Source organism: Eptatretus burgeri, chromosome 2 (genome assembly GCF_056783735.1).
Source record: "Eptatretus burgeri isolate ZD-2024b chromosome 2, Ebu_testis_v1, whole genome shotgun sequence".
Classification (NCBI taxonomy): Eukaryota; Metazoa; Chordata; class Myxini; order Myxiniformes; family Myxinidae; genus Eptatretus; species Eptatretus burgeri.
This window is the reverse complement of record NC_140962.1, coordinates 86,572,378-86,594,125: the sequence shown is the minus strand read 5'-3', so window position 1 is coordinate 86,594,125 and position 21,748 is coordinate 86,572,378. Positions and strand designations below refer to the sequence as shown.

The window sequence follows — 21,748 nt, the reverse complement described above, 5'->3', positions numbered from 1 at the left end:
TACATGGTTCACCCAAGAGAACTTTTTAAAAAATCCTTATTTTCAAGTCAGTCTTGTACCATTGTGATTGCTCTGTTAGCGGAATGTTTCCCATGACAGAGCAGAGAGCATTGGGGTAAGTTGGACAAGACTTTAAAATGCTTTTATTATGTATCATCGGTTTAAACCTTCTTTTGAGCAACATGTTATTTTTTAACGGTTTTAATTGTTCCCACCTTCGCTTGGGGTTGGCCAGGGAAGATTTTTGGTCGAGCCTTTCACGAACCGGCTGGCCCAGCCTGACATTCGATTAAGTCGGCTGGAGCAGGAAATTGGAATTTATTCAGGGTGCCAGTGATAGCTCACCTTCGCTCTTTGTGAGGGACACTGTGGGATCTTTAACATCCACCAACGAATGCTGGCAGATGGGACGCCCATTTTAATGTCCATCCGAGGGATGGCATACACATTTATGAAACACGGGGATGACGGCAGTTTATAGCTGGGTTGGCATTCAAACCCAGGCTCAACAGCTTTGAGGCGAGTGTTCATACCTCTTGCGTTGAACAATGTAGATCATTTAAATTTCATCTCATCTGTCTTGTTTTTAAAGAGCTCAACTTTCTGATGAGATTAAGGCCTCAGTTTGCCTTCAGAGAAAGCCAAGTTGACAAACTTTCCTTGCTTTTGGAAAAGTTGAACATCCACTGTTGAAGACTTGTACATACTGAACCATGGTAGGTAGAAATGGTCTTTTGGAGTGATGTCAAGGTGGCAGTATGCCACAATTGGAACAATTAACCACAGTGAATGGATAATTGAAAATGTGTATAGTTTTTGAGCTCGGCTCATTTACAGTTTAACATTTGGGTCGGGTCCATGGCCCCGTCTCGCCATCTCCTCTTCGTGTTTAAGTTTTGGCTTTTCCGTGCGTGTGTGCCATACCAGTATCTGGGAATGAGGACAGGGCAAAGTGCAATAAATAAGTAAATTGAAATGACGGGAGAAGGAAGAGAGAGTCAAATAAAGCAAAAGTGCCATCTACATATTACATGTGATTATTGCAACACTTGACAACCACCCCCTACCATCGACCTCATTATGTTCCACCCACTCCATTTAATCTTGCTCCAACTTCCAAACCTCATTTTATCCACTATCTGAAACTATTATAACCTCCCCCCTTCCCCCATTTTCTTTTTTCTTTATTCCCCCCCCCCCCACCCATAGTAATTTGTAAATCGATGGGAGATTGTACACCAACCTGAGTACAATTTTCTGCACGAGGTTCTAAATCCGCCCTGGAAACCAGAGAGCTGAGCAAGCTGGATTCGAGCAGACCTCGTTCAGCCGCAGGGTCAAACTGTGCCTCTGGGTGGATGATTAGAAGGTGTAGTGCTACAGCAAAGGCAGCCATATCAAGGGGAAAGGGGCGTTGTGGTTTCCAGGCTGTGCGGAAGGCGGTGACTTGCCCGTGTCTCACGAGCGGGCCCTCATACAAGAGTCCACCAACCAGTCCCACTGGCCACACTGACACACGTGATGTGTAACGCATCTGGAAATATGCAAAGGTGGGGGATAAAGGAAAGTGCAATTTGGGATCTGTTCAAAAATTACTGCCTGAAAATTACCAAAAATATTTTTGAATCACACCTGATCTGCAATTAAGAAATCTGTTTGCCCATTCACATAAAGCATCACCTCCTTGAAGAGCTCAACACTGTACGTGTTGTCATCATCTGCAAAATAGACGACTGCAGTAGTGTCCCAGGCACGTTCCCGCCGCAACCAAGTTACGGCCGCATTACGTTGTTCAACACCACGAGCTCGCACCCAGATTGGCTCGCCCGGTCGATGGCGGAGCTCTGAAGGCGTTTCCATACTCAGCAATGTGTAAATTAGGCCGCTTTTTGCTAACACCTCTGTTGCCACGACACCAGGTGTTCTTGCATCTTCGACCAACAACCAGTGTAGAGCTGGGACCAGCCGCAGCGTCTGCGAGAGCCTAGTCAGTTCAGCTCTCTGTTCTGGCCTTGCATATGTTGGAGTCACCACGTAGATTGTCGGCAAATTGAGACCTTCGCCGTCGTCGCTCGGTGGTCGCCGATGTTCCTGCTGATCTCGCAAAATGTCCTTATGGGAGTTTGCAGTCAAAAGGATCGGGCGACAATTGCATGGTTGGCCTGAATGTCACACCATTTTGGAGGGGGGGAGAAGTATTATTATTATTATTATTTTTCTTTTAAATATATATATTTTTCACTTTGTCGTGTATTCACTAAACTCATGCATTTCTTCGATTTTTCACTCCAACCAACAAATCTATCAAATGCTCTTTCATGCATAGCCCTCAAGTTATGAGAGAGAGATAGATTTTGAGCAATCTTTTCAACGTTCACAGGTTACTGCAATGCAGAAGCTGGTATCGAAGCCATCAACCACGACTCCAGTTTGGTACCATTCATCTATCGCTGTATATTTTGACAATGGGTGCTGAAAACATACAGAGGCAGACGTCCAGTGTTTGCACGACTTCTAAAAGGAGTAAATTCTTTCTGACAAAGATTCCTCAATATGGGTATCATTTCCGGGGGCTACGCTGTAATCTAAACTATGAGAGAGCCGTGTGTGTCGAATCTTCGTTAAACTTTCAGAGGTTCATCAGCGAGAGCCTGGGAGTGTTTTTGGCAAGAAAAAAAAAGAAAAGAAAAAAAGTTGGATTAATTTTTTTAATTGCTCAATAGTGTTTAAAGGTCCCATGACACTCAAAATTTTCTGGTTATTTATATATGAACTTGACCTTCCAAGTGAAGAAATCACCCATGTTTCTTTTTTAAAATCAACAATGGGATAAATTAATTAGACCAATATTTCGAACATTTGTAGTGCTTTTCACAACTTGCTACGCCCCGCCCCTCAAAAGTTGAGTTCAGTGAACCGCAGGTCACGTGACCGTTGACGTCATCTCCAGAACGCGACTCGCACAGAGTGGATTGATTAGACGTCGCGCGCCGTATAAAGTATGCACAAATTCATTGTGCACGTGTGTTTGCTATCTCTCTTATCGTCTTAATTCCTGTGATTGTTTCACGGAAAAGAAATTCTGCTTCTGAGCCGTGTATGCACAACAATCACGAGGCAATTATTTATCGCTTTACTACCTTGTCGTAGTCGTGTACAAATCCAATACATGTATGCACAATAAAGGATTATACCATGTCCACAAAATATAAAATGTGACTGTTGAACCTTTCCATTAAAAGATAAACTTACAGGGACATACAAGTAAAATACCAAAGATTAATATTGCGTCATTTCAAGGTGCAAGGAGATAATTTTAAAATCAAACAATGTGAAAAACCTGCACCCACATTTTGCAGCTTATTGAATTGTTCGTTGAAACCAGCCTGCTGGGATCGGTACGATTCCACATACATGCAAGCCAGGTATGGCTGCACTCGACATACATGGGTTTATTCTAAAGTGAAGGTACTGCTTCCATTGGCTTGCTATTCATTAACAATTAGCCAAAATGCTGTCATAAATGAACAGGGAAAAATATGTTGGCACAACTATGAAAGACAAATTTATGTGTCCTATTACACGACCTCATAGCCTCGGGACTCTAACGCATTGACTTATACATTGTGTGCATGCTAATACAAGTTACTTGTCAACTTTAGAGTCAAGACTAGTCCGATAAATCCGTCGTCCGTCCGACTCGTCCGATAAATCTGACGTGCTGCAGCTTTCTTTTATTATTCTCTTTTCTTTATTGTTTTCTACTGGCGCTACATGACGACAGTAGGAATAAAATCAATAAAAATGCAACAGAACGTCAGATTTATCGGACTACTCAAGACAATTGTATCGCAAGGTGAGTTCTGCACACAAGTTTTCATCGTATCCGGACAGCGAGATTGCTTCGTTTTATGCGCGGAGAGACATGGCCGATGACATGCGCTGGCCTTGCTTGTGATTAATTCGCCACGGTGCAACATGTCCGCTGCGCTGGTCACGTCACCTTACTAAAATATTTCTGATATCGAGCAGTATGCAAGTCGAATTTACATTATTGAATTACGAATAGGATTTAGTCTAACCAGTTGTTATTTGTTATTGCCAAGTCTTCCTTCGATGTCCTCCCGATCATCATGAACTCCGGGAATTTCATCGCCAGTTTCCTCTGTTTGTCCTGCTTCAGGCTCGAACTGGAAAGGCCGTATTCCATTTCCAGCTGCCTGAACGTCACCTCCCATGACTACGTTATCCAACAATTCTCCATCTGATTCAGACCAAAATTCTTCATTTCTCTCGCACTCACTGTTGTGACCAGACAAAGCAAAGTCCATGTCATCCATTATTGAAAACCAAATGTTTGATTTTTTAAAGCAGAAATGAACGAAGCGTTTGAGTCGACCAATCGAATGTGGAAATGCACAGAAAGCCAATACAATCACGGAGACCACCAACCCGAGTAATTTACGTGCAGCCTTTGTTGTTTTGGAGATGACGTCATGTGGGTTACGCCTCTTTCAGTGGATTTTGGCATAATTTTTAGGGGCGTTCCCGAAGAGGTTTGTTTTTTTAATTTTACAGAACGAGTATTGTGAAAAAATTGTCAGATCAGAAATCACGATGAAAAATATATTATATTTATATATATATATATATATATATATATATATATATATATATATATATATATATATTATATTTATATATATATATATATATATATATATATATATATATATATATATATGCAACTTCAGTACTTTTGAGTGTCATGGGACCTTTAAACCTTTGTCCCGACATGAAGCGTAAGAGTAAACGATCTTTGACCTCATTCCTTTGTGGGTTTCGGGAAGTGTTTTCGCCCCCCTCTCTTTCTCCACAAATTAATAGAATTTTTTTTTAATTTCTTCAAAATGCCAACAGGATTAGAACAGCACCGAGCAAAGCTGGGTACTCCTAGCTGCTTGTAGTTAAATGTTCGTCCCAACTTCCACGAAAAAAAATCCTTTTCAATTAATATTATAACTGGGCTGGCAAGGCAGCTCAAAGGGGGTGTACTCTCTCTCTATCGAGTGCAACCTGTGGCTGCTGGTTGCATCATTGGTTGGGACGCGGCTATGCCGCTGATGCAGTGTCCCCCTTACCAGTACACTGGTACTCATCTTGCCGACCTCGGAAGGATGACTGCTGAGTCAACCTCCTGGTGTATTAATTCAGTGGTCCAACGGGGCTTGAACTCAGGACCCTAGGATCCCAAGCCACCACCACCCTAAGGGCCCTGTCACACATTGACGGTTTCGCCAGGAATGGCAACGTATAAAAATGCACATAAAACGTTGGCGTACGCTGAAGTTTTGAGGTTTTTTAAAAAAGTTTTGGTCATTCATAACGTGTTGGTCATATGCATAACGTATTAGTAACGGGCACAGAACATTTCGTTGTGTTAAAGATAACTTATACCAACGAATGCTTAGCCTGTTGTCGGCGTTCACAACCTATGCCCAACGATAGTTTAACTTAGTCATAGCGCGCTGCACGTATCGCCGACGAACTCGTGGCGTTCTCTGTTAAAAACCTGCCGCACGCCGATTTAAATCATAACCGCCTGAAAATTGGAAGTGTCAACATCGCAGTCACACCTTGACGATTTAGCCAGCGTATGCCGACCTATGAAAAATGTCTCTAAAACGCTGGGACACATCGAATACGGTATGGGTAAGTTGTGTATACATTAGGAGCACGCTGAAAAACAATGAAGTACGCTGTCATATTCCATGGTACGTCTAGTACATCGTGAAATTTCAAGCAAGCTGAAAATTTTACGACGTACTCGACGAATGGCTCACAAGTTTCGCATACGCTGGCATAAGTTCTCGGCACACTCCGCGATCGTTTACACACGTCGGACACACGTTACTTGTCAGTTACTGATAAGTCGAAACACATCGAGGTAATGTTTAGCATACCCGAAACTTAATTTTTAACCTACGAGTAATGTGCTTTGAACCTATTAGTAGCGTGCTTTGAACCTTTGTGTAACGTATCTCAAACGCACATTGTCGTATGTAGACAAATTTGAATGACGTCTTCCAGACGACCACAGAACTTACTGAACGTGTTTCTAACTTACAGCTACCGTATAATGGCGTATTGGCAGCGTTTAGGGGAATTGGTATATACAAATGGGCTTCACAAGAGGAATCAGTCAGTGTTCCAGACTCCATGTGGAGTAGATGTCAATGTCAGTAGCAGTAGCAGTAGTAGTAGTAGTTCGAGAGAATTTAGTGATGTTAGTTGTAGTAGTAGTTCTTGAGAATTTAGTGATGTCGATGTTATTAGTAGTAGTAGTAGTTCTTGAGAATTTAGTGATGTCGATGTTAGTAGTGGTAGTATTAGTAGCAGTAGTAGTATTTCGAGAGAATTTAGTGATGTCGATGTTGGTAGTAGTAGTAGTTTGAGAGAATTTAGTGATGTCGATGTTGTTAGTAGTTGTAGTAGTAGTAGTAGTACTTTTAAGTAACGTGTTGCAAAGTGTGAACAACGTTCGTGTAGCGTGCTTACAAAACATTACTCATAGGTTAGAAATAAGTTTCGGGTACGCTAAACATTACCTGGACTTCTGAGTAACTTTCAAGTAACGTGTGTCAACGATCGCGTAACGTGCCTACAACTTATGGCCAGCGTAGCGGAACGTGTGAGTCATACGCCGGCATACGTCGTAAAATTTCAAGCATGAAAAAATTTGAGGAAAACCCAAAAGTACAACGTTTAAAACCAGCGACTTATGGCAGTGTTTTTCAGTGTGCTCTTAACGTATACAAAACGTACCCATAACGTATTTGACGTGTGCCAGCGTTTTAGACAAATTTTTCATAAATCGGCATACGCTGGTTAAATCGTCAAGGTGTGACAGGGCCTGAACCACGAAGCCAACAGCAGGCAGGGGGTGTACTGAGCAGGTGTCTCGTATTTGATTCCCCACCCGACCATAAACTCTCACCCTCGTGCTTTGTCGGTGGGTAGTTGTAGTGTTAAGCCGGGTGTTCTGGTCGACTGACATTCAAACCTTCAAAAACTGTTTAAGTGGGTGATATAACCAAAGTGGATGAATTTTTTAGGTCACCTGGACTTTATTCTTGTGAGCTTATGCGATCGAGCAGTGTCCACAGGTGAGTCGGTGAGTCAGTCTGCAAAACACCTGAGTCGTTATCGTTTGAACAAGGCACAGGATTTTGATGAAACTTGGCCACAAGCTTCATATCTCATGCTTCATGAAGGTGTCTGGAGCACATCAAAATGTGTGCTCATTAAGGGGATCGAACAGTCGATCGAGACGGAACTTTCACCCGAATCGATTCCCACATCGCCCGACGAGATCAGACATATTAACCTGTACATCTCATGCTAATCACCGGAAGACTGACTGGTCCTGGCTGTGCCTTGATAAGCCAATGAGGCAAGATGATGGCCAATTAGACCAACTAGTTTAATTGCCGATTACATGGGTGTACCGAATGACCCCCGAATTGACCTCTCGGGTACGAGGATCAGTTTAATGGGTCCTCTGTGTGTTGTTTATATCCGGTCACAAGCGTGATGTGCGCTGAACCTAATGCTTGGAAGCGAGTCCGAGGTTTGCTCACCGAGCTGAGACAAGGTGTAGAGGAAACCGAGAGTGGAAAGGACGAAGTACGCTGCGAACAGAGTGCCGAGCCGCAACCGTGCCATGCCGTTTCGGAGGACAGCGTCACGTGACAACTTCGAACGCGTCACAAAGAATAATTTTGTTTAAAACAAAAACAAAAAAACGTTGTGCTCGCGCTGCTGTGGGACAATGTCTGAAAGCGAAAGCATTACTGTACTTGGATAAATATCACGAGATATCGCGAGATTTGAAGATATCTTCCGAATACTTGTTGAATATAAATACTTTCGTAATCACGTGATCGCTCGACGTCTTTCAGGGAGATTGGGCGGTGTATGAGCAAAGTTCGTCTCGCTCTTTAAACCACTTTGGAAATATGTAATTTTGATTAAATATCATAATCTATAAATATACATACATATATATATATATATATAGATTGTTTGTCGTGGGGAAAAAAAACCTCAAAAGTGAAGGAAAAAAAAATTAATTAAAAAAAAAGGATCCCGAGCGTAAAGGGGAGCGGAGCTTCCAATTAATTAGTCTCGTCGTTTGGGCCGACTGATGTGTAAACGGCGGAGAGTCTTGTGGGTGTCGACGGCGATTTGACGCGCCATGGATCTCCTGCTGCTCGCAGAGACTGCTCTCTATTTGGCGGCTGCTTTGAGCTCCTTGGTCTCCGTTACTGCGATTGCGTCCACTGAGGTAATTTCGCAAATCCTTTCACACACAAACACGAGCAAAGTGTTCGCGAAGACGCACAAGACGAAATGTTTTGCACTTTTGGGGGGTTCTTTGTCACAGTAACAGCTGTGGTGTTTTTTTTTCTCGCCCTGCAAACTGATGTGAAGTAAAAAAAAAAAAAAGTTCAGCGAAGCACCATTCGAGTTTCGGTACGAACTGAGAAGGGAGGAAATGATTTTCTGATTTTATGGTTCTTAATTATCGCTGTTCGAATGTTTTACTCGATTTCCCGTCGAATACCCGGAGTTTACACGTCTCCGAAGCTCGAGCGCGCCAACCTGATGTGACTCGTGACTGACTCGTATTACGTCATCGGCGCCTCGGGGGCACGGTTACTCTTGCACTGACACGAAATTGGTTTCGTGTTCGTAACTTGGGTTGTAATGATTCTGGAGTGGGGAAGGACGGGGGTGTGGATGCTTTGGTGTTATTCCTGAAGTTCTGATTGAATGTACACATTTTGCTCGATCGCTCTGAGGATCAAAGTTTTCAAAACATGCTGCAGATACTTTTGTTAGCCGCGTCGCGTTGCGAACGCTGGCTCCAAGCGAGCTCCTTGTTCTTCTTCTTCCTCTTCCGCTTCCTCTTCTTCTTCTTGTTCTTATGGTGAAGACAAAACTTTTATGCGGCTCTTGGACACATTTGTCCTTGTTTTTAAAGGTGGCATACTATGGAGCCTGTTGCTGGTTCCAGTGGCTATACAGAGCAGACAAACCCTTTTTTGTGGAAAAAGAATCCTTTATTACGAAGGAAACGAGAAAATTAGTTTTGGACTTGAGTACTTTTGTGTCTAAATACCTGGACTTAGGTACTTGTGGCTAAATACCTGGACTTGGGTACTTTTTGTGGCTAAATACCTGGGATTGGGTATTTTTTGTGGTTAAATACCTGGACGTGGGTACTTTTTGTGGATAAATACCTGGACTTAGGTACTTTTTGTGGTTAAATACCTGGACGTGGGTACCTTTTGTGGCTAAATACCTGGACTTAGGTACTTTTTGTGGCTAAATACCTCGACTTAGGTACTTTTTGTGGCTAAATACCTCGACTTAGGTACTTTTTGTGGCTAAATACCTCGACTTAGGTACTTTTTGTGGCTAAATACCTCGACTTAGGTACTTTTTGTGGCTAAATACCTGGACTTGGGTACTTTTTGTGGCTAAATACCTGGACTTGGGTGCTGTTTGTGGTTAAATACCTGGACTTAGGTACTTTTTGTGGTTAAATACCTGGACATGGGTACTTTTTGTGGCTAAATACCTGGACTTGGGTACTTTTGTGGCTAAATACCTGGACTTAGGTACTTTTTGTGGCTAAATACCTGGACTTAGGTACTTTTTGTGGCTAAATACCTGGACTTAGGTACTTTTTGTGGCTAAATACCTGGACTTAGGTACTTTTTGTGGATAAATACCTGGACTTGGGTACTTTTTGTGGCTAAATACCTGGACTTGGGTGCTGTTTGTGGTTAAATACCTGGACTTGGGTGCTTTTTGTGGTTAAATACCTGGACATGGGTACTTTTTGTGGCTAAATACCTGGACTTGGGTACTTTTGTGGCTAAATACCTGGACTTAGGTACTTTTTGTGGCTAAATACCTGGACTTAGGTACTTTTTGTGGCTAAATACCTGGACTTAGGTACTTTTTGTGGCTAAATACCTGGACTTAGGTACTTTTTTTTGGCTAAATACCTGGACTTGGGTGCTTTTTGTGGCTAAATACCTGGACTTGGGGATTTTTTGTGGCTAAATACCTGAACTTGGGTACTTTTAACACACAAAGCCCTTTATTTCTCAATTTTGATTGCCAAACAGTCATTACCTTCGCATTCTGCGAAAGGTTATGTTTTGGTCGGCGTGTATTTATTTATTTATTTATTTATTTGTTTGTAATCTTGTGATTCGTATAACTAAAAAAGTATTAAACCGAATTGCATGAAATTTGGTGGGATGATTGGTTATTAGCCAGGAAGCATTCGATTAGATTTTGGGATCGTTCAGGTCAAAGGTCATGGTCAAGGTCACGAAAAGGTCAAAATCGTCTTTTTACGATAACACGGTCAATTTTTATTCAATTTGCATGCAACTAACGCCAAAATGTTCAGAATTCAACGCCTCATCTTGTGATATGCAATATGACACAATGACGCCCATACTCTAACCGGTTAGGGGTCAAAGGTCAGGGGGGGTCACGACCTTGAAAAATATGCGGTTTTTGTCATAACGTGGTCAATTCTTGTCCGCTTTACATGAACCCAGCACCAAAATGTTCAGAATTTAATGCCAAATTTTGACGCAATGATGTCATCACACATGTCACCGGTTGGGGTAAAATGTCGGGGGGGGGTGTCACGCCCTTGAAAAATATGCTGTTTTCGGCATAACTCAGTCAATTCTTATTCGATTTGCATGAAACCAGCATCAAACGAGATTACCTTCTCTTGTTGAAACGTTGTATTCACCGAGCTTGCGAGTGAAGACTCGCCAAAACGACGTGAGTTGATTGTTGTTTAGTCCGTAGCCCCCAAAAGTCGGGGGGGGGGGATCATGACATTGTAGATATGTGGTTTGTGTCATAAGACTATTCATATGAAACCAGTTCCCCACACTCGTACCAAGAACAAAAAAGTAGTGGCGGCGAAGGTATGCGCTCTATGAGTGCCCGTTCTAGTTTTTGCTATGTCTCCTTGCCTTTCGTGGTTTAATTTTATGCAGAAGTACTCGGTTAACTACAATATTACCCAGTTAAGTCCAAAATTACTCAGTTAAATCGGAAATTAATGTCCTAAATAAAAGAAAACCTAACTTTCGTGCGAGCAAAGTATCATGCAAAGAGACTACATACCTGATGCTTTGGCATCCTTCATTCTCTTTCTCGCCTCGTTTCCAGGGTTTCTCTTACGTTTTTTTTTTTTGCCCCTGTCATGCCCGTTATCAGGGTTATCCTCATTCACACCATGCTGTCCAGTGTCCAGCCTCCATGGTCGCCATTTTCATAGCTTGTCACGTGACACATACAAGCATTTTAATTGGACAGTCATGGACTTAGGAACTTCTTGCTCAAACATTATGGACTTGGGTATTTCTTGCACTACATTTTAGTGAATTCAACAATGTCCATATACCAATATACAGGACTTGAGTACTTCTTTTTTGGTATCAAATGATGCTCTGGCCATTATAGATTATAGTACTGGTGCCAGCTCATTTTTTGCAAAAATGTGACTTAAGTACTTCTTGCACCCAGGTCTTCATTTCACAAAAATCTGACATAAAATGTGTTTTTTTTCTTATTGTATTCGGGATTAAAGGATTGAGAACTCCGTGCCAGTTTGGATGAAATTAAATCACAGTCAGTGGACTTCTTGTGAAGGGATGGCCCAGACACCCATTCGCTCAAAACAACATGAATCCTCAAAAACAATTCGACCGAGATGGAACTTATAAACCGATAAATTACCAAAATTTGGTCTTCTAATTCTTATTCGTATTACTAGCAGAGTACCCGTTCTACCGGCGATCTTGTTCAAAAGCATGCAACACGTTATTCTAATGCATACCTTTATTTAGGTGGTGTATAGGCAACTGGCAGCTCTGTTTAGGCAAAACGAAAAAAAAACAAACTGGATTACGTTCATACAAGTCAAAACACCTGGCTGCACTGGAAAACATGGGGACAGGAATATTACACTGTAAGGCCGAAGTCACATTTGCCACGGCGGCCGTGGGGTCTACAAAATCTACGGCCACTAGCAATTATAGAGCGGCCACAGTATTTCCACGGTCACACAATGAAGCAGTCACATACGTTTTTATTTTTCGGGGAGCCGTACGGGGTATTTATAAATTGTGGAGACCGAAAACGTGGGGGTGCCGTACGGTCTTTGATTTGATGTCGCACGGTGACCTTAGGGCGTCCCTGCGGCGGCCATAGAATTTTCAAGGCAGACGCAAGGCGACCGCAGGGGGACCGCAGGGGGGCCCGAAGGCGAACGTGCGGCCAGACGGACGGTAACGAGTGGGTTCTTTTTTTTTTTTTCTTTTTTCTTTTTTCTTCTTTTTTTTTTAACCAGTTCTTTTGTTTCGGCTTGTCGAATTGCTATGGCGAACGTAGAAATGAAAAAAGTTATAACTCCGTGCTATAATTCCACGGCGACCCTACGGCCTGTAAAATGTAGCCAAATGGCGTAGGGCCACCCTGAGGCCACCGCAGAAACTCTGCGGCCGCCGCACGTTTCTGTCAATTCAGAGGACGTACGGTCGCCGTATCCTCGCTGTAGTGCAAATGTGACTTAGGCCTAAATGGTGGAGACTTGTAATACCCTCCGCCACCTAGAAGCGGTCCTACACAATACATATCAACCGAGAGAATTCGCATCTCTCTCCCCCCCCTCCCCCCCTTTTCTCCCAAAGACCACCGGTGAAGTGTTAAAACCCCTTTAAATATTAATTGAGGTCATGCTGATCCTATGTTGCAAGTCTGGATGTAATCAGCCCAGAACTGTAGGAGCAGAACTGCGACAAACACACAAACACTGGTCCGTGAATATATACAAAGGATTATTAACCTCCGCCATCTTCGAAGATGGATGGAGGTGACTGTTTTCACCCCTCTCTGTTTGTTACGAAATCTAAAGATTTCGTAAGTATATTAATGACTTCCGTTTCTGTTTGTTTGTAGGCACGATAACTCGAACGGAAGAAGCTACCAATGTCAAATTACACCATGTGATTCAGGAGGGTGATGGCTAGTGCTGATTAGATTTTGGTAAAAATCGGTCAAAGGTCAAGGTCACAGTGAGGTCAAAAATTCAATTTTTGATGGTTTGGTACAGAATCATGGTAGAAACTTCTGGTTTGCGTCGCTACCTTCTCCAGAGACAGCTTTTATGAGACAAAGTCAGAGGTCAAGTTGATGATTTCGTAAGTACCAGTCTATGACTGCTTGTTACTTACGAAATCTAAAGATTTCGTAAGTGTTTTGATGACTTCCATTTCTGTTTGTTTGTTACTTACGAAATCTAAAGATTTCGTAAGTATATTGATGACTTCCGTTTGATTGTTTGTTACTTACGAAATCTAAAGATTTCGTAAGTAGATTGATGACTTCCGTTTGTTACTTACGAAATCTAAAGATTTCGTAAGTATATTGATGCCTTCCGTTTCTGTTTGTTTGTTTGTTTGTAGGCACAATAACTCGAGAACGGAAGAAGCTAGCAATGTCAAATTGCACCACGTGATTCAGGAGGGTGATGGCTAGTGCTGATTAGATTTTGGTCAAAATCGGTCAAAGGTCAAGGTCACAGTGAGGTCAAACATCCAAAAAATGATAACTCGAGAACGGAAGAAGCTACCAATGTCAAATTACACCACGTGATTCAGGAGGGTGGTGGCTCGCGCTGATTAGATTTTGGTCAAAATCGGTCAAAGGTCACGGTGAGGTCAAACATTCGATTTTTGATGGTTTGGTGCAGAATCATCGTAGAAACTTCTAGTTTGCGTCGCTCCCTTCTCGAGAGACAGCTTTTATTAGACAAGGTCAGAGGTCAAGTTGACGATTTCGTAAGTACCAGTCTATGACTGCTTGTTTGTTTGTTTGTTTGTAGGCACGATAACTCGAACGGAAGAAGCTACCAATGTCAAATTACACCATGTGATTCAGGAGGGTGATGGCTCGTGCTGATTAGATTTTGGTCAAAATCGGTCAAAGGTCACAGTGAGGTCAAACATCATTCCGTAAATTCATGTGGAGAAATGGAGTATTTTTGCTTCGCTCTACGTTACGTGTTCGTTTTAACTCCGATTTTAATTTTGCCTTGGGTTTTTGCGATCGCTTAGGACGCTTAAAACTCGGTTGTCGAAATTCTGGTAAAAATCGGATGTTTTGGAGACGTTTTAAGATTGTATAAAAAATATTTCACTCGACGCGTCACGGGTCGTCCCATGATGCAGTGTGCTCGAGCAGACGCGTCGTTGAGTTACGTTAAGGTATAATATAATTGCGTGTAGAAATGGAGATTTTTGCTTCGGTCGATGTTACGATTTTTGATGGTTTGATACAGAATCATCGTAGAAACTTCTGGTTTGCGTCGCCACCTTCTCGAGAGACAGGTTTTATTAGACAAGGTCAGAGGTCAAGTTGACGATTTCGTAAGTACCAGTCTATGACTTTGTTTGTGAACAGTATTACGGAAAAACTCCTTGACGGATTTCGACGAAACTTGGTGGGGGGGTTAGGTATGGTCCAAGGATCATGCCATTAAATTTTGGACTTGGTCCCCCCCCCCCCCAAAAAAAAATTGTTTGAGAAAAATTTTTAAATTTTTTTTGCATTTTTACATGTTTTAAGTGATTTCCAACCCCCCCAAAAAAAATTGAGGGAAAAAAAATTTTTGCAACTTTTTTTTTTTTCAACAAAATTTCGATTTTTATTTTTATTATTATTATTTTTTTTTTGCATTTTTATATGTTTTAAGTGATTTCCAACCCCCCCCCACCCCCCAAAAAAAATGTTGGAGAAAAGAACTATAGCTCTGTCAGCACTGTTGACATCATATTTAATGAATAAGATATAAGGTTCACTTGAGTGACCCAGCAGTATTGGCGGCGAAGGTTTTGCACTCTCCCGAGTGCTCCCCCTCTAGTTAACCTCCTCCATCGAAGATGGACGGAGGTTACTGTTTTCACCCCTGTTTGTTTGTGAACAGTATTGCGGAAAAACTCCTTGACGGATTTTGACGAAACTTGGTGGGGGGATTAGGTATGGTCCAAGGATCATGCCATTAGATTTTGGACTTGGTCCAAAGTCCAATATGGCCACTATGGTGGGCATTTTGAAAAAAAATTTGAATTTTTTTTTTTGCATTTCTACTTCTACATGTTTTAAGTGATTTCCAACCAAGAAAAAAAAATTTGTGAGAAAGAAAAAACAAAATTTTGCAACTTTTTTTTTTTCAAAAAAAATTCGATTTTATTTGAAAAATATTTGAATTTTTTTGGCATTTCTACATGTTTTAAGTGATTTCCAACCCCCCAAAAAATTTTAGAGAAAAAAAAACTTACAAATTTTGCACCTTTTTTCAAAAAAATTTCGTTTTTTTTTTTTTTTGGCATTTCTACATGCGTGTCGATCTAGTTTAGTTTATTCAATCGTGGTTCAGTAGAGTCTGATCCGTTTTGACCTCAATGAAAAGGACATCAGGTTCGCTTGAGTGACCCAGCACTATTGGCGGCGGAGGTTTTGCACTCTACCGAGTGCTCCCCCTCTAGTTATTATTCTTTTTTGACAGCCTAACTCCAACTTGGTTTAAGCTACAAACTTGGTTGAGACACCAAACACATCCTCGGTCGTGTCGTTACCTCAGTCACCAAATGTGGAAAGAGGTTTGTATTTTTTTCCCCATCCCTGTATGTCCGTCTTTTTTTTTTTGTCTGTCAGCAGAATATCTCAAAGTTGTGGACTGATTCGGATGAAATTTGGTGGGCAGGTTGGGTGACTAGGATGAATTGATTAGATTTTGTTGAAGATCCAGTTCTGGAACTGAGGTTTTTAAAAAAAGTGATTCTTCACCATTGAGTGGTTAAAACTGATCTATAATACAATATCTCGTAAAACTATGCATGGATTCGGACAAAACTTGGTGGACAAGTTTGGTGTGTGACGAGGACAAATTAATTCGATTTTGGTGAAGATGAGACTCCAGATCCAGATACGAGTTTTTTATTTTATTTTTAAAGTGATTCTTCACCATTGAGATAGGCCAAAAAAACAATATATTGTTACGAATCTGGAAGCCTTTTGCACACAAACAGCCAGAGTCCACGTAGTTGTTATTTCGATAAGTATGTGTTTATAGTTAATCCATCCCCTATGTCTAGTGGGAATTTCATGTGTGCGCTACGAGTTTTTTTTTTTTTTTTAGTTAGGTTTTTATTACATCTACAGCAACAATAACAGCGACACCGACCCGCACTCAACCCGGTCGCCATTGCCCACGTGTTTTTGGCTGAGGGCATGGGCGGAGCCTCCGTCACTTCGGATCGAGGTTCCGCTCCAAGGAGGGGCATAGAGCGTTACCTCCAGCCAATAAGTGACGGGCGAGCATCGCACGCTCGCCCCAGCCAATCAGGGGGCTGACCACCTCAGGGGTGGCCCCGCCCAGTCAGAGAGAGTGTTTGGCCCGACCAATGAAGGGCGGCCACCAGTCGCCCGACAACCCCTCGTCCAATGCGGAAGCGAGCCCCTCAGAGCGGTGTCCTCGACCTGCGGGGGAGGGGGGAGGAAAGACGAAGTGGCGAGCCGTGGAGAAAAAGCAAGCAAGGCTCGCCTCGTAAAAAGACAAAGGCTCGCCTCGTCGAATAAGCAAGGCTCGCCTTGTCGAAAGCAAGCAAGGTTGGCCCCTTCGTAAAGGAGAAAGAGAGGAAGCTGCTGGCGTTCTCATCTGGTCCGTGCCCGTGCTGGCTGGCGTCCGTGGTGCCGTTCTTGGTCCCTGGAGCCTGGTGCGGCGTTGTTGCCGGTGGGTTCGAGTCCCGCCACCGGACAAGCTCGAGCAGACCACACGAGGTGGGCAGGTGCAAATACAGGCCGCAGCCACCGTGTGTGTGTGTGTGTGTGTGTGTGTGTGTGTGTGTGTGTGTGTGTGTGTGTGTGTGTGTGTGTGTGTGTGTGTGTGTGTGTGTGTGTGTGTGTGTGTGTGTGTGTGTGCCTGCTGTTCTGTAAGTAGAAACTATCTTGGTGTGCTCTGGCTTTCAAAAGGAATTAGCCACTGTGGCTAATCCAGGTTTAGAATGATTAGCCACATATTTTATTCAAAAGTTTTTTTTTTTTTTTTTTTAGCAATATGAAATAATAAGTTAATTTTAAGGTGGATGTGTGAGGTTGGATTGTTCAGATTGGTTGGATGAGTGAGTTTGACGTGTGAGATTGGTTGAATGAGGTGCAGTGGAGGTGGTGATTGTGTGTGTGATTGTGTGTGTGTGTGATTGTGTGTGTGTGTGATTGTGTGTGTGTGTGTGTGTGTGTGTGTGTGTGTGTGTGTGTGTGTGTGTGTGTGTGTGTGTGTGTGTGTGTGTGTGTGTGTGTGTGTGTGTGTGTGTGTGTGTGTGTGTGTGTGTGGTGTATGGTCGTTGTGCCTTTGATGGTGGGATGGGGGTGGTTGTGGACCAGGATTGGACCAACCTCATGCCAGTCAAACTCACTCATCCAACCAATCTCACCCAACAACTTCACTCATCCAACCAATCTCACACATCAAACTCGCTCATACAACCAATCTCACCCATCAACTTCACTCATCCAACCAACCAAAGTCACCCATCAAACTCACTCATCCAAACAAACTCGTACGACTACTGATTGTGTCAAAACTCACCTAGCAACCACTGACCCAACGAAGCATGTAGCGCCGAATCATTCCGGAAATTTTTTTTTTCAAAAAAATGAAAATAACATTTTGAGACGACAATCATGGGAATCATGCGTAATTTCGGTCGATTTTTTTTTTTTTAATTATTTTTTTTTTTATTTTTTACTAGAAACTAGTTTAAAACTACTAAAGTTAGTATATATAAACTTGTACGAAATCACGCGTGATTCCCGTAATCAAAACATAAAATGGCGGCCGTCTCGGCCGTCTCAACGAAGGTTGAATGCTGTGCTAAAATCACCCAAAATTTGTCTAAAACTGGTTAACAAAAATAAAAAAAACACTAAAGCATGGATTAGCCACAGTGGCTAATTGGTGGTTTAAATTATTAGCCACAGGTAAGGGGGATTCGCCATGTGGCGACGTGGCGAGCGGCAGCACACACCCAGTACTGTATCGAGAAATAATAAGGCCGTTCGGGCTGGTAAGTTGTCATTTGGACTGACGGATCTTGGTAATCCGCGCTCGGTAAATGGTCCGTTCCGCCCAAGGTCCGTCGAGGGTGTGGTTTTCCCCGGTAGTTGGACGACGTAGGTATTTAGGTATATTGAAATTAGGCAATTAACCCTCCCCCACGCCGTCGAAATATTGGTGACCACGGTCCGCAAAGGGACCCGTAAACTCTCGGACTTATCCGAGAGTGGCGACCTAAATTCCGGGTGTTCGGTGGGAGACTACTTCACTGCTCCACCTAGTGGTCGTTTATCACCACCGACCCCCGGCCCACAACAATATAGCATGATGTCTCAAAGTTGTGGAGGAGTTTTTGCAAAACTAGGTGGATGAGTTTAGGTAACAAGAACAAGCCGATTCGATTTTGTTTCAGATCCGAATCTTGATCCGGCCTTTCATACAAAACGTAAACTGTTCAGCCTGTAAACAGCATTTCTACATGTTTTAAGTGACTTCCAACCCCCCAAAAAAATTGTTACCCCCCCCCAAAAATTTTTTTTTGCATTTCTACATATTTTAAGTGATTTCCAATCCCTCCCCCCCAAAAATTTTTTTTTACCCCCCCCCCCAAAATTTTTTTTTGCATTTCTACATGTTTTAAGTGATTTCCAATCCCCCCAAAAAAAATTGTTCGAGGAAAAAAAATTTTGCAACTTTTTCAACAAAATTTCGAATTTTTTTTTTTTTTTTTGCATTTTTACATGTTTTAAGTGATTTCCAACCCCCCCCCCCCCCAAAAAAAAATGTTGGAGAAAAGAACTATAACTGTCAGTACTGTTGACATCATATTTAATGAATAAGATATAAGGTTCACTTGAGTGACCCAGCAGTATTGGCGGTGGAGGTTTTGCACTCTCCCGAGTGCTCCCCCTCTAGTTAACCTCCTCCATCGAAGATGGACGGAGGTTACTGTTTTCACCCCTGTCTGTTTGTTTGTTTATTTGTGAACAGTATTACGGAAAAACTCCTCGACGGATTTCGACGAAACTTGGTGGGGGGATTAGGTATGGTCCAAGGATCATGCCATTAGATTTTGGGCTCGGTCCAAAGTCCAATATGGCCGCTATGGCGGCCATTTTGAAATAATATTTGAATTTTTGTTTTTGCATTTCTACATGTTTTAAGTGATTTCCAACCAAAAAAAAAATTGTTAGAGAAAAAAAAAACAGAAAATTTTGTCTTTTTTTTTCTCCAACAATTTTTTTTTAGAGAATGAATTGAGTATGTGGAGTACGAATTGAGTAGTGAGTACGAATGAATTGAGTATGTAAAAGGGAAAGTTGCAAACTATAACTCTGTGAGCACTGTTGATGTCAAATTGAATAAATAGGATATCAGGTTCACTTGAGTGACCTAGCAGTATTGGCGGCGGAGGTTTTGCACTCTACCGAGTGCTCCCCCTCTGGTTGTTTTCATTTTTTTTTAACCGTCTATCCGGTCTTTATATTTGAGGATGTTTATCTTCTATCCGAAAGCGATGCATTTGTTGAAAAAAAGAGAAAATGCCATTTGACCAAAAGATCTTATAACCTCGCCCATCCACAGGGAGCATTTTCTGGCAACTGCATCGTCTTTGGCACTGTAAAATTACAAGGGAGTACTGTGGTTGTGCAGACATTCGGCAGCTCCTCGGCTTGCCGCTTTCCACTGACGGCGTCCATCTTCACAGCAATATATTGCTTTTCCAATGTCGTATACTGGGCCTTTTCTGCCTGCATGGGACAAGTGCACAGGTTGATTAAAGCTTGAACATGAGCAACATTAGAATGGCAAGATGACCTTTGTTCGTACCAATAACCTCTCTTCCTTCTGCCGTGCACCGTCAGGTCCCGTGGTTGGTCAAGCTGGGAAGCGTTATTCCTATCTGTGCTAGCTCTTCTCGTCCTCACCGCTGCCTGTGAACTGCGCTCTGGGCTCGGCTACTTCTGCTCCACTCTTCTTGACGTTGTCAGCCATCTTCATCCACTAAAGAAGTGAGAACCTTTCTATCTTGAGTAACTGTCATCTTCTATGAATAAATAAGTGAGTGTGACACTTCATTCTATAGGATTCCTACTGTCATAGAATAATAGAAATGGTACCATTGGAAAGCTAATAATCACTTTATTTGGAATCAAAATACGTGCCTGTTTAATCAAAATGATGCCCGTTTAAAAAAACCCCCCTCTTTCTGGGATTAAAGAAGTGAGATGAGAGCTCAATGCAGCGGTTCCAATGGTACTATTTATTATTCTCCGACAGCAGGAACTTTTTCGATTTTAGGACACAGGAGCACACAAAATTATATTGTACTCGATGACCCGTGAATCTTTTGGGTTCCTGTTGTGACAGCGGTTGATGAAAAATCATTAAAAAAAAAAGAAGACAGCTCCATTGAACTATACCGCTGAGGTTTGCATTGATCAAATACTCCGGAAGAGTACTTGACTGAATCTGGAATTGATTTTTAAATAATTTTTTTTCGTTGCCTGATTTGAATGAAACTTGATACTGCACACCGCAGGCAAATGGTGAGTAAGGTGGCCCTAAAATGTTTGCGCTGTCGTGTACCGTTTTGGCTGCATTTGGGGAACATGCATACATACAAAATGAGTTTTTTTAGTCATATACTAGATGACCCGTGAACCCGTTGGGTTCCCGTTGTGACAGCAGTTGATGAAAAAAATCATTTCAAGAAAAAAAAAAAGATAGCTCCAGTGAACTATACCGCTAGGGTTGTTTGCATTGATCAAATACTCCCGAAGAGTACTTGACCAAATCTGGCAACGAAAAAAATTATTAAAAAATAAATTCCCGATTCAAACGAAACTTGATATTGGGCATCAATGTGAAAAAAGGAGAAAAAGTCGAAGAAATCATTGTGTGTAATCTTCTAAACACAGTTTTATTTATTAATGAACACGAAGTACAAGATCAAAATGCTGGTTTATTTTATGCTTAAAAATAAATCTTTCTTTGTGTATACTAAATGTTTGAGATTTTAAAATAAATCATTTCAAGAAAAAAAAAAAAGATAGCTCCAGCGAACTATACCTCTGAGGTTGTTTGCAATGATCAAATACTCCCGAAGAGTACTTGACTGAATCGGGAATTTATTTTTTAATATTTTTTTTCGTTGCCCGATTTGAACGAAACTTGATGCTGCACACCGCTTGCGAATGGTAAGGCGGCCCTAAAATTTTTGCGCTATCGTGTACCATTTTGGCTGTATTTCGGGAACATATCTATATATATATATATATATATATATATATATATTTTATATATTTTATATATATATATATATATATATTAACCGGGCGTAGTGGCGTGCGCCTGTAATCCGGCTACTCGGAGGCTTGGGTTGGAGGATCGCTTGAGGACGGGTGCTCTGCACTGGGCCGCGCTATGAGAGGGTGTAGGGCAACCCGGAATCATGGCGAAACCCAATCCATATCCCTGTGTCGTAAGAGGCGACCAGGGTTGCGTCAGGAAGGGCATCCG

The 21,748-nt window shown here is 42.1% G+C and overlaps 2 protein-coding genes across 2 annotated transcripts in view; one reads left to right on the top strand and one right to left on the bottom strand.

Moving 5' to 3' along the window:
* Positions 1-116: 116 nt before the first annotated feature.
* Positions 117-7,875, bottom strand: B3GAT3 (beta-1,3-glucuronyltransferase 3). The gene is made up of 4 exons (XM_085870175.1): positions 7,641-7,875; positions 1,681-2,162; positions 1,244-1,534; positions 117-930 (listed from the first exon to the last, which is right to left on the bottom strand). The coding sequence occupies exons 1-4, from the start codon at positions 7,723-7,725 to the stop codon at positions 832-834; spliced, it is 957 nt and encodes a 318-aa protein (XP_085726301.1). The 5' UTR covers positions 7,726-7,875; the 3' UTR covers positions 117-831.
* Positions 7,876-8,102: 227 nt separating this feature from the next.
* LOC147032492 (transmembrane protein 179B-like) overlaps positions 8,103-21,748 on the top strand; it is a 22,036-nt gene continuing 8,390 nt past the window's right edge. The window contains exons 1-3 of the mRNA XM_085870176.1: positions 8,103-8,347; positions 19,811-19,998; positions 20,092-20,238. Coding sequence (XP_085726302.1) covers positions 8,258-8,347; positions 19,811-19,998; positions 20,092-20,238 — 425 coding nt within the window. The 5' untranslated portion in view covers positions 8,103-8,257. The remainder of the gene's footprint in view (positions 8,348-19,810; positions 19,999-20,091; positions 20,239-21,748) is intronic.

Coding starts and splice junctions, on each gene's coding strand:
- B3GAT3 (XM_085870175.1), bottom strand. CDS start 7,725: ATGGCACGGTTGCGGCTCGGCACTCTGTTCGCAGCGTACTTCGTCCTT. Junction 2,163..7,640: donor CTACACCTTGTCTCAGCTCG/GTGAGCAAACCT, acceptor TGTGACATTCAG/GCCAACCATGCAATTGTCGC. Junction 1,535..1,680: donor GTGTTGAGCTCTTCAAGGAG/GTGATGCTTTAT, acceptor GCATATTTCCAG/ATGCGTTACACATCACGTGT.